At 35.7% G+C, this 13899-nt stretch overlaps 1 protein-coding gene across 1 annotated transcript; it reads right to left on the bottom strand.

Moving 5' to 3' along the window:
- Positions 1-865: 865 nt before the first annotated feature.
- Positions 866-3741, bottom strand: LOC132180079 (beta-amylase 1, chloroplastic-like). Its single transcript, XM_059592924.1, has 4 exons — positions 2998-3741; positions 2264-2474; positions 1976-2086; positions 866-1891 (listed from the first exon to the last, which is right to left on the bottom strand). Exons 1-4 carry the CDS (start codon positions 3597-3599, stop codon positions 1088-1090), a joined length of 1728 nt encoding a protein of 575 aa, XP_059448907.1. The 5' UTR covers positions 3600-3741; the 3' UTR covers positions 866-1087.
- Between the last annotated feature and the right edge of the window lie 10158 nt (positions 3742-13899).

Here is a 13899-nt window from a genome sequence, read left to right on the forward strand (position 1 = left end):
CTTTGAGGGGTAAACTGTAATTTTCTCTTTAAAATATGATGATATTGCCACTTTTTAAAATTTACAAGCATGATTACAAAGGTGTTCGAAGATAAGGAAATAAATCAAGTTATTTAAATCAATATAGTTATATATATTTTGATTGTTTGGAAAACTATAGGGAGCATGGATCTTTTGAAAAAACAAAAACCCTAAACCCTAAACAAGCAAACAAGTAAAACTTCAAATTTTTCTCACAAAACTGAGTTCTAAATTTTCATAAGAATTTGTACTAAAAACAAAAACAAATTAGCAACCAAACAAAGTGATCCGCCTCTTTTAACCAGAAAACCCGAATAGGAGAACTTGGAACACCACAAATACATCTTCAACGACAAGCCCCACAAATTTGATATAAGATTCCAGCAGGAGACCATGAAACAACTATATTTCTCTGTATACTTTTTATCCAACAACAAGAATGTAGAAGAGTGTAGAAAGATCCTGAGACGCTCCAAGTAGTCATCATCAACAAATTTTGGCTCTCATTGCACCCGCCATGGCCTACACATTCTATAATGAGGGCTGAGTAAGATGTTTCATTCAGATTCCAGAGACAAAAAAAAACACCAGAGATTTCTCCAAGGTGAGGGAGATGCGTATTATTCCGTTATTCCCCGCCATTTAGAGATATCTGCACTATTATCTGTGCATGTTTATGTACTTTCGGAATATTCCCCTCATACATTTTACATAGTAAGATTCCACAAAACAAATGCTCAAGGAAATAGAGTAAACAGATAGGTTGACATCATGAGTCAAAATATGTACACACAAGGGTCACGCTAGCGCACACACCGAGGGAAGAGTATGAGGGGGAGACACAGATTGTAATAATTTAAATTTATTTGATAACACAATTATAAGTACAAATATGTTTGTATTATCCTGTCAAGAGGAAAGAAAGGAGTTATAACACAACAGTATACATGGAAATAGCCACGGCATATAAAAAGAAAGAGCTATAGAAAAACAACATGGCAGAGACAATTATTTGCCACAATATGAACTTTTTTTTCCCCTAGTCCCCAAAGCCAAACCAAAATTCCTAGTGCGTAAGGGCGACAGCAGCTTCCTGCACCAAAGGCCGGCTAATATGCACGAAATGCTCGGTTTCCCGCTCCACCTGCTCCCTACACTTGTTATCACCCTTTCCTTCCTTCATCTTCTTCACAAATGCCACAAAACGTCCCCAGTTATCCGCCTGGAATAACTGCGGGTTCATCCGCAAGTACGTGAATGCACACATCTCTCTGTTCTCTGAATTCCCATCTATATCCAACGACGATGCTTGTAAGATCTGCTGGTGCGCAAATTCATCATACCGAGGCAATGCATTTTCCCCAGCAAGTGGGACTTGTGCTTTCTGGGTAGCCAACGCCACTTGTTTGACAAGCTTCTCTGGTGCACAAAGGGCATCCTGTGGCTGCTCATGATCACGCATCTCAATGCAAGTGAAATTGAATATAGCATCATGGCGTGCCAACATCTGGGCAATAGGAAGATACCCATCTCGGTTCCGAGTGTTATAGTACCCTGCTGTGAGCTCAGGGGCGTGGGACCGAGTCCCATAGTGCCAATGGATGCCAGCAACCTTGACCGAAATCTTAACACCTGTGTTGTCAAAGACCGACTTGGCTGAGGTAAGTATTCTCTCGCCATGCTCTATTAGCATCTGGGAGTACCAGCTAAGGAAGAATTCACCATAAGTGCTCTTCCAGCCACCTTCTTTTCTGAAAAATGGGGTGTCTTCTGGCCAGTTGTTGTAGTGGCCAGCATCTGTGGGGCCTGTGCTACCCCATTCAGGCTTACCGGAAGATTCAGCCGCAGCTTTTAAGCTATCCAGCATATACTGCATCATCACGTAATTAGTATTAGAGAAGAACTAGAAATCCTCATATTATTGGCTCGAAGATTAAAAAGAGACTGTAAATACCTTGTCATAACACTGGAAGGCACCAATTCCAGGAAATTTCCATGTCCCATTCTGCTCTGGGTATGAAGGGTATCGGAGCTCCCCTGCTGGACCCATCCCGACTTGGATTTCCTGAATGGAACGAACGAAATACAATCAATTTAGCTGACCATTTAGTTTCATGGCATATCAAAGGGAAATCTAATTCAATTAATAAACCTCACAGCAGCAATGAACATATCACAACCCAGAACCATCGCCCACCAAAATGAATTAAACTTAAAACAATTTACAGGGATGAACAATTACCACGATGGTATCACCAAGTACGTGCTTGAAGTTGTCTCTGAAGGCGCGCATGAAATCAGCATAACACTGGACAGGTGACCGGCCCTTAAGGACTGGGAGGGTATCACAGCCAAGTGATAGATATTCATAATTCCTCCTCCCCCATTGATCTGTGTACGCAAGGTCCGGGTCATTGTCAATCTCTTCCATAGCCCACTTGGGCAAAGGAATACTGCACACGAGGAAACAAATTCCATTCAGATCTACGTATAAACTTATAAACCATCACATAACAATATCAAGAAAACAATTAATTCACCCAAACACGTCCCTAATTTGTACTCACAAGTAAGGATGCAACCAATATCTAGGATACTCATTCCTATAAACAGTAATTGTCAGTCCAAGATGCAATCCTACATAAGAGAACGTCTACAACCAAAATAGAAATGTAAAAACCCATCAAATTTCATGTGGGTTTTTCATTTCTCAGTACTTTGAAGTTGAAGCAACGTGCACGTAGGTCCAACAGATCACGTAAAAGCATAAAAAAAATAAAAGAAAAAAAGCTAATCTACTTTTCGCATATACGTAAGCTCTCGTGAGCGCTGCACACCCTCCACGTGTGCGGCCATAAATCCAACACTGAGAGAGTGTAACCCACGCACCTCACAGAAAAACCGAGTAAAATACTAAAACGAGAGATCGAAAAAAAAAAAAAAAAAAAAAAAAGGAGAGGAAGAAACGATACGCACGTGACGGAGTCGCCGACGTTTCCGCCACATTGGTGAAAGGACATGACGGCCTGGACCTTGAGGCCGTGCCTCTTGGCCATCTCGATGAGCTCGGTGTAGCCACCCCAGTTGTAGGTGCCCGGCGCGTCTCTCTCCACCAACCCCCACCACACGTCCATCATTATCCCCTCAACCCCTGCGCTCTTCAGCGCCTGCAAGCTCGCGTTCATCGCCTTCCTCCGGTTCACCGTGTTGTTCATCGTCACGCTGTCAAGGGGCATCATCACATAAACCGGCACCCCCTTCCCCTTATCATGCGCAACCACCTCCCTGTACTCCCTCTCCGTCGCCGGCGCCTCCACCTCCGTCGCGAATGCTTGGCACGCCATCGATAGATCCATCCGGGTCGACCCTAGAACCGGCGACCGGCAAGGGCTCAACGGCGGCGATAATCCTTCAACGATATCTGGCTTCTGGACGCTGCACCTAAGTGGCGAGGCCGGAGACTTCCACATCGACGACGCGCTCACTGTCGCCATTGACTCGCCGGATGAGGTCCCAGTCTCCGCCGGAATTGGTGTTCCTGCGAGGGCTCCGATCTGGTGGGTCATGCTCAGCGCCATTCGTATAACAGAAAATGAACAAAGAAAGCGCTAGAAGGTGAGAGGAAGCGTGGGAAAGTTTTCTCTCTTTGTTGTTTGAAATAATTGAAAGTTTGATTTGTGTTTTGTAGTTGGAGCTTTGGGATTTTGAATGTGCGAGAGGAGAGGTCGGAGGAGTTCTAGGATTTATAGGCTCAGATCGGATAAGATTAAAATAATCCTTTTACAACCGTCACTCTTGCGCCACGTGTATTACCCCGCGTGGCGGAGAGAGGGCGGTCGAAAAGGCGACGGCTACGATTACTCGATGCACGTGACGATGGACGGTACAGATGTCATTGCGCGTGAAGCTTCCAGCAAAGTGTAAAAGATTGGAAGCTGGCGACACGTGTGAGAAAGGGACTGATCACGTGTCTTGAGCCGAAAGGCGTCTCTTTGTTTCTAAGTCTGCATTGACGTCCACGAAAGTCGAAAGGAAGATATTAAGGACAGGAACGGTGAGATAGACCTGGTTGACACGTGGCGTTATCGGCGGAGTGGGCTCGTGATTGGTGCCAGTCTGATTTTTACGAGACAGCAGGCAACAGCTATTTGTTTTTTTACTGTTCTTCTCTCATTCAATCCTTGAAAAAGTTAACCAACATAACGTTTAGACTTTTCTCTTTTTATGATGATTGGCATTCTTTTTTTCTATTCTGATGATTGGCATTCTTGATTGATCAACCAGCCAGCGCTACATATTGTGTGTGTGTGTGTGTGTTTTTTTTCAAGTAAGATTATTATTATTAAAGAAGACAAAAGAGGAGTGGTGTGATCTCAACCAACACTCTAAAAATAACAAGAATTTAAGTCTAAAATTAAAACAGGAAATGAATATAAACATAATGCGTCCTACGATTCCTTAATCAAAAGGTCGAGGAGAAGGTATTTTTTAAGGTAATTTGTGGTGTTGTTTGAAGATTCATTGGTCGAAAGAAGTGTGCATTGCCAACTACACGATGAGGCAATCAATGTAACACCTCGATCAATTTAGGTCAATGAATACTAGCATATTCAACGCAACATTTTCAATGGTGCAATGAAAAAATAGTTTATCCCTTTTATATTTCTTTCTTTGAAATCACAAACTGAACATTATATGAGTAATCAGAAATAGACATCTTATATAATGTCAGATTTATTACATAATTTTAAACAAAATATTGTAAGCTACATTTACCGAAGTGCCAAAGGCAGCTTCCAATATTATTAGGGCTGGCTTCAAACAAATCCAACCACATCCTGCTATCGTTGTGGGTAATATTCTAAGCATTAATTGGTACAACTCTTCCTTGCCCTTTGACAGCTATATTTAAAACTAAACAATTTGACATGGGCGCTTATTTAAAACTTCACCCATGATGGGAAGAATGGAGAGGGTTCTAACCAAGGAAGAGGAAAAGCGTTTTGGAAGACTATTTGGAGTTTGAAGGTCCCGAATTCATCTAAAGTGTTTTTTTGGAGAGCATGTAAAAATATCCTACCCACCAAGGATAATCTAAAAAGAAGAGGCGTTATTGATGAAGAGCTATGTATTTTCTGCTGTTAAGAGAAGGAAACGGTCCACCACATTTTATGGGCATGTCCATTGGCACAAGATTCATGAGGATCCAGTAATCGGAAGCTTCAAAAATGTAGTCTGAGCTTCAGTAATTTTCTGGATGTATTTGAAGAAATATCGCCACAGCTAGATGGGGAGGACCTGAATGTATTTGTTCTTACATCAAAAGGGATATGGCAATGCCGCAACTCTGTCATGCATGAGGGTGAGTTTACTCATCCAACTGTTGTCGCAAACTTGGCCAGGGAAAGTTTGTTACAGTACTCATAGGCAAATGCTCATGTGTCTAATTGCGAAGCTGACGGGACCGAAGGGACGAAGTTGAAATGGCAGGCTCCATCGCCTGGGTTTTATAAAGCAAACTGGGATGTTGCACTCTCTACGGACAGAAATTGTATGGGAATTAGTGTGATAATAAGAGACGGAGGCCATGTTCTAGCAGGAAAAAAAAAAGACAATTCATGCAGTTTACGAACTTGTCACGGAGGAAGCGTTGGCAGGTCTACACACAGCAGAATTCTGTCGGCATTTAGGCTTCTATGAGATTCTGCTAGAAGGAAACTCTTTGTCGGTAGTCAAGGCCATTGGGGAGACAGCTTAGAACTGGTTACGGTATTGGCAAATTGTGGAGGACACCAAGATAGTTATGAAATCCCTCCGACAATGGAAGATAGGCCATGTCAAGCGCGAAGCAAATGAAGTGGCTCATGTTTTGGCATAGGCATCTAGGATCGTCACAGATAATATTTGGATTAAGGAAACTCCTGTTTGTATTTCCAATATTGCTCATTTAGAGCTTAATGCTCTTTCTTCCTAGAGCTAACGCTCTTGTATTCTTTTTTCATCTATGAATAAAGAGTATTTCCAATTTCAAAAAAAAAAACCCTTCACCAATGATGCTCCTATCGAAATCAAACCTTAGAAGCCGTCTCTCGACCCTCCTCCTCTCCTCTTCCCCTTCTACTCTCCACTCCTACCCTCTCCCTCCCCTTCTGGTTTTCTATCTTTTTTTCTTTATGTTTGTAGGTGTTCTCCAACCAGATTAGTAATTTCGGCATCTCCGCTATGTGTACCTTCCACCATATTCTGCTATTCATCTCCTCCCACGACCGTTATTGCTGGGTTTTTTTTTTGAATAAAAGGTTTTTTCTCTTTAGATCTGCCCTCATGAGTAAGGAAGAGTAATTAGGTATAATGGGTTATTTTTCATGGTCTGGATAATTAGGTGTGAAGGGTTATCTCTCACGGCCTATTTAAATAATTTTTGTTATGAAATTTTTCTACACATGTCTTAGATCTAATATGCTCGGAGCAGATTTACTCTTTAACTGTATTTGTACATGAGTTAAAGGAAGATTGAAGTTATAAATAGCACCTGATTGTATGAATTTTTGCTTGTATCTATGACTTTGTAACTTCATAGCATGTGACTATGATTTTTGCTTTGTGATGTTTGCTATGTAAGAACTTTATGCTCGTGATATTTAATTAATGAAATTCTTAAATTTCCATTCAAAAAAAACTTCACCCTCTTTTTACTTAAAGGCATATTTTCAAAATAAAAACAACCTTTACTTAAAACAGATGCAGGGTTTTAATAAAACATGTGTAAACAATATGTTTAAACTGGGGTTAAGTTTTTTTAATCCCCTCAAACAACCACCCCAATAATAATCTCTTCCTCAAATTATCAATTGCGAATTTGCGACAATTTACCCCCCCAAACTATCAAAACAATGACAATGTACTCCCAATGCTAGTAAAATGACAAAATTACCCTTACTAAAATTAAAAAAAAAAAATACTAAAATTTTATAAAAAATACTAAAATTTATAAAGAAAAACTAAAATTTCTAAGGGATGCTGGACCACCCCTAGGTAATTGGGGATGGTTCGACCACCCATCAGGGGGTGGATCGGCCTCCTCGAGCCATTTTCGGCGGTGGACGAACCACTGCCAAGGGCCTTGGGGGTGGTTCGGTCACCCCCAAAGGCAAAGCTTAGATTTTTTTTTTTTTAATTTTAATTTTATTTGGCTCTTGGGGGTGGCCGGCCACCCTAAACCAGCCAATATGAGGTGGGCGAAGCCACCCCACGGGTGGCTGGCCACCTTTTTTTTTTTTTTTTGTTCATTTGGCCCTTGGGCGTGGTCGAACCACCCCCAAGGGCCATGGGGTGGCTTTGGCTACCCCAAACCAGTCGGTTTAGGTTGGTCGAAGCCACCCAGTTTTCCTTTTTTCATTTTTTCTATTTAGATTAAATTTTTTTTCTTTTAAAAAAAAATGATTGGGATTTTTTTGTCTTATTAAAATTTATATATAAGCAATTTTGTTATTTTACTAGTATTGGAGGTACATTGTTTTGAACTTTTGGTAGTTTGGAAGGTAAATTGTTGCAATTAATAGTCTTTTTTTTTAGAGAAGGGCGGGGGAGATTGTCATTAGGGTGGTAGTTTGAGGGGATTAAAATGACTTTACCCTTTAAATTTAAAACATAAGTGTGAATTCATTTTAACTTGGAAGAGTTTTCTTTCTTAATAGATTTCAAACTACTAGTGCTCTTAGCATTTTCTTTTCACAAATTATATCACTAAATCAATACATATTTTATGTTGGAAAAAATTTTGTAGTAAAATAAATTTTCAGGAAAATTATTTCATCTGAAAATAATTTTTGGTGTTTGACTCATACAAAAAATCAATGACTGCAACGGCAACAACAGTGGTAGAAAATACTTTTCATAAAAATATTTTACATTGAAACAAACGGAATTTTATTGCATTGAACTTATCGGTATCACTATTACACAACTTGGGATCATACCCCTTGTGGTCTATAGTATTAAGCTAATCATTTGCTCTAAGCTTAACAGTACTAATCCTGCTATCAATTTTGTGTTTGGAAGCATTCCTAATTCCTCTCTCATCTTATCTTATATTAGAATTAATAGTGGGAAGGATCCCCTATATAACACTTCCATTTTTCCCTTTTGTTTGTATTTGCCAAGGAAAAAAAAAATTACTGATCATTCCGGGGCAATTTGATTTATTGGACAAAAAGATCAAATGACGTTTTATTCTATTTTTCTTGGGCATATATTTTATATATATGACGTTTTATTCTATTTTTCTTGGGCATATATTTTATATATATGGTTGGATAAATTTTGAAAACCTTCTAAAGCATAGCTCACCTCCAATCTAAAATATTTCAATGAAATTTCATATTGTCAGCCATGGTTAGGACTACACTTTGTTTTGTGAGGTCCATCGCCTTATGAAAAATGGTTCTTTTTTTTTTTTCTTTTTTTTTTTCTCTATTAGTCATCTCCTATCCAACTCTTACAAATTTACCGTTGGATTTATATGACATTAATGGGAAAGACCAATAGGACATCTCACAAACTGGATCTTACAAATTTAATAGTGAATTTGCACCAGTTAAATGAGAGAGGAAAAATAGCATATTTCACACTTACTATAGAGTAGAACAATCATATGAATTGGACCCCCAAATACTAATGTCTTGTCTCCCTCTCTTCAGAAGCCTTTGGATGCAAGGACTTCTAAAAAACACCTCTTCTTCCACACGACATAGCACTCCTTCAAGTTGCTTGGAGTTCTGTTTTCACCAAGTTATGAGATTGCGGTTGGTTGAATAGGAGAGCCTGTAAATTTTCCTCTTTTTTTTTCTATCTTTTTTTATTTATTATTATTATTATTATTTTATGACTTATCGTTCTAAGCATCAATCATGCATAGATCCAAAATTTCATTTTTCTATTTCTCTGTTTCTTTTTGGTTGTTTCTATAAATGGCAATATGAAAATTGGCAAGTAATTAACCATCCTTAATTTGAAAATAAAGCATAGAAAGAGAGGTGTCCTCAAGAGGTAGCTCAATCAGCTGGAACCACGCCTAATAAAGCGAAGGTCACTAGTTCGAATCCCCCTCCCCCTCTTGTGCGGACATAAAAAAATAAAATAATAATAAATAAATAATAAAAAAAGGCATAGATAGAGAAGTCAAGGCTTTCTTTCAATTGTAGTGGCCTCTCTGTTCCAAGTCAAAATGACATGATGCGTTAAAAGTAGTTAAGGGGAGGAAAACAGAGGAATGTAGAATGGAGGGAGCCTGTTCCATTCAATTTTAGACATGTTTGGTAGGAAACAATGACCAATCATATTCCTTTTCACCTAGCACAACATGTTTGGAAGAAACTTGTGTGTTCTATGCCATATTTAGCCGAAAACAATGAGCATTACTAGGAAAAACTGGTGGAGGGGGGCCGCAGAGGACAAGTGGTGTATAAAGCGCCATGTTTTCCCTTTCAAAATTTTGAACTTTTGTGTTTGTTTGCTGGCAGCTTTCTCGTTTTGAGAGAGAGAGAGAGAGAGAGAGAGAGGGGAGGCTTTAAAATAGACCATATACTAACATTTGAGAAAGGTACCCTTCTAAATGTGTCGTTTTTGGGATAGGTACCCTTTTGTTGAAGGTCGTTTGAGCTTTTTCTCGGAGTTGCAATATTGATGTGCCAATTTCATCTAACTTATTATTATTATTATTATTATTTTATAACAATGATTAATTTAAGAGTTGATTAGCCTTGTCATATCAACATTATACGATAGTTGTAAGATAAAAATGTAATTTATAATGGTACTTGCAACATTTTTTTTTTTTAATCCCTATACGGGAGTAATATCAGGCAATTTCAACCTCCATACATGAAAACGAGTACTTTTAATTTCCACAAAATTAATCGAGCTTTCCCTTCTTTTTTATTTTTATTTTTGACATGTCCACACAAGAGGGGGGAGAGAGTTTTGAACTAGTGACATCCGCTTCATAAGGCGTGATCCCCAGCCAATTGAGCTACCCCTTGAGGACAACTTTCCTTTCCCTTATGCTGTTTGAATCATTACTGAGCTTGAATTTTTATTTAAGCAAACATATAAAATGTGCAAATAAACAGTCAAAAAGGTAAACTTAACTTATGACTGACTCCTAAGAGCATCTCTAGCATTGGTTTTCATTTTAACTACTCAATATATATATATATATATATATATATATATATATATATATATATTCTCATTTTAGCTACTAGTTTTTTACTACACACTCTACTAGAATATCTATTTTAAATATATACTATAATTAAATATTATTTTATTATATGAAGGTGGGGAGGGGGGATATGAAGGAAAAGGAACAAACAAGCATTGATGGAGAGAGAGAGGAAGAGAGAAGGAAAAAGAAATAATAATAAAAAAAGAGTAGAATGTGCTAAGTAACTTTCAAATATGAAAGTTTATTGTAGCACATTAAAAAAAAAAAAAATCATTTTAAAAGCTTTGCTAGAGAAGTAAAATGCTCAAAATAGCTAAATTTAACTAAATCTCTATTTTGAAAGCATTGTTGGAGATGCTCTAACTAGGGTAGTTTATAGTTTAGTTTTAGGTTGTTACAATTGAACTCTATTGGTCTAGGTGTCTAACACTCGGTCTATAACGCCCCTTAATAATTATGCATTTTATAATTTCTTTGGGACACTACTACTATCCCTTGACGTTAAATACGCATAAAAAATTGTTATATACGTAAATAAATGTTTGGTTTTCATTTTTTGCTTATTTTTTGTCCATCTCGATATAAGGGACGGGTAAATTCACTATTTAATTTGTAGGTTCCACACATTCAATTGTAGATTTTTTTAAAAAAAAGATAGACATAAGATCATCTCATACATATATTAAAACTATAACATTCACAAAGTGCACTAAAGCTTTAAGCATAAGCATCCATACATACATCTATAACTTTTTACATCATGTGTTCAAATTATAACTTGATAGTTACTTTGGAGTGATAACAAAGATATAGCTAGTGTTTTTCCTAAGTTGTTACATTTTAATTACACCATTAAATGTTTTATTTTATGGTTTTGGGTCAATGTGCCACACATAAGGAAAGTTGCTTTAAAGAAAGAAAATTTATCTCATCACATGCTATATTATGATTAATGAAAGTTTAAATGAAATTAAAAGAAAAAACAAAATGAGCATGTGTTAAGGTAAGTAGAGTTTTAAGGATATGTTATCTGCTTCTTTATTTCTCCATTTTGATTCCATTTATCTGTTGGGTGTCTTGGAATTCTGGGTGCTCTGTTTTATAGGTCCTCTGTTTAATTGGGTTTTCCTCGAAGCACACGAGGTTGGGAAATACTCCTTCCTTTTCTGCTAATATCCTTCAATCAATAAGTGAAGGATAACTTTACGAGTTCAAGAAGTTTTCAATTATATTGTGTTATGTCTTAAGAAAGGAAACTTATTTCATGAAAATTTATGAACTTGTATTTTAATTATCAGATGTTTTAACTTAAACGTCTTTAAATCGATTGGGCTTATTGAGTTTTTATTCATGTATTGTTTTTTTTTTTTTTTTTTTCCCCCTTTAGAGATTTCGATGCAAATAGAATAAGCAGCCAATATATGTACAGTTAGGAGGGGGAGTAATAGTGAACAAGACTTTAAAACATGATACAATTTCTTAGAACATTCACAATGAAATAGCCAAATGTTACTTTTATCTAAAATGACCTTTTTTCAAGTGTTTAAAAAACCCACTATATTGGATTAGCCAAAATAAAATGTAAAATAGATATTTGATTATAGAGGAATGATAGGGACCCAACTTTTTTGCCCAACAAAAGTCCAACTTTTGTCTTATTTATTTTTAAAAAATAAAATAAAATAAAAAATGGAAAAAATGTTTGAAGCAACCCTATCTATTTTTTGTCTTTCTTTTATTTGGTATTTTAAAAAAAATGAAAATTGGTATTTTTTTCATAATAATGTCATTTTTTTCAAGAAAATGTCATTATTATGAAGAAAAATACTATTTTTCATTTTAAAAAAAATACTAAATAAAAGAAAGGCAAAAAATAGATAGGGTTGCTTCAGACATTTTTTCCATTTTTCATTTTGTTTTTTTTAGAAAAAAAATAAAGGGTAAAAGTTGGACTTTTGTTGGGCAAAAAAGTTGGGCCTTTAGCATTTCTCTTGATTATAAGAGCTAAAAAAAAAAAGTTAAATGTAGCAGCACTTTTCGAGGGATTCATTTTATTTTTTATTGTTTCTCTCACCTATTTTCTCTTTTTCCCAAATTTTTTCTTACTTTTTCTCTCGTATGTTCTCTTTTTCCTAAATTTTTTTCAATTTTTCCTCTCACATATTATCTTTTTCCCAAAACGTTTCTCACTTTTAATAATATTTAAATGATATAGATAAAAATATAACTAATTGGATGTAGGAGACCTTTAAAAATTTATTAGCTAGACTAGATAAAGTGCGTTTTAAAGAAGCCATTTTGCATAAAAATTTGAGAGCATTTCCAATGGAAGAGCCAAATGTTACTTTTATCTAAAATAGTTCTTCAAATGTTTAAAAAAACCCTTACATTGGATTAGCAAAAAAAAAAAAAAAGAAGAAGAGTAAAATAGATATTTGATTGGAAGAGCTAAAAAAAAGAGCTAAATGTAGCAGCATTTTTCAAGTGAGCCATTTTATTTTTTATTGTTTCTCTCAATTTTTTTTTTCCAAATCTTTTCCTATTTTTTTTATTGCATGTTTTATTTTTTCTAAAATTTTTCTCACTTTTAATAATATTTAAATGATATAGATAAAAATACAGTTAATCGGGTGTAGGAGACCTTTAAAAATTCATTAACTAAACTAGATAAAATTCGTTTTGAAAAGCCATTTTGCATAAAAATTTAGCTTATCCATTGTAAATGCTCTTACAAGTTAAAAATACGTTTTAAACACTTATGCAATAAAGGCTATGAAATTAACTAACTCTCGACCCTTACATATTCAAGGGTGTTACAATATGCACCCTATACCATGTAATAGATACCTAAATTTAAGATGCATTAGTAACAAAAAACAAAGAGTATAGTCCTCAAGAGGTAGTTCAATCGATTGTGACTACACTTAATGAAGTGGAGGTCACTAGTTCGAATCCCCCTCTCTCTTTTACGTGGACATGTCAAAAAAAAAAAAAAAAAAAAAACCAAAAAGTATAAAAAGGTTAAAAAAGAACAAACCGAATCATAACAATATAATATGTATTTATTTGAATGGAAAGAAAGAAAAAAAAAACCAATATAATATGTATAATAAGAAAATTATTATTATTATTAGATGATTAGGATGATATGCAACAATATTATAAAAAAACAATTGGAAAGAGAGAAATAAAAAAAAGAGTAATACTATTCAAAGCATAGTTTAGACTTGCCATTACGTCGAAAATAAAGGTTTTAAAAGAAAAGAAAAAATAAACATTTTGTTTGTCTTAATTTTGTAAGTATTAAAAATATTTTTTATGTTACAAAAAAAAAAAAAAATTTTTAAGCTCCATAACTCAATCTCAAAATCAGCCATTGAATCAATATTTATTAAAACAAAAAAAAAAAACAATAACTTATTTTTATTGTAATACCATCTCAATTATATAACATTGATATAACAATAAACTAAATAATATTTTTTTTTAAAAAAAAAACCATAAACACTTAGCCGCCCTATAAGACTTTATGCGAGGCGGCTAGTCTCTTCAGGAGCAGACGCGTGGCCCGTAGAATTTCATACTTATGCTAGGGCATTTCGGTCAAATTGGGAAGCATTCACAGAATTTTAGAGAAGGAAAAAAAAAAA

This window comes from Corylus avellana, chromosome ca4 (assembly GCF_901000735.1).
Source record: "Corylus avellana chromosome ca4, CavTom2PMs-1.0".
Classification (NCBI taxonomy): domain Eukaryota; kingdom Viridiplantae; phylum Streptophyta; class Magnoliopsida; order Fagales; family Betulaceae; genus Corylus; species Corylus avellana.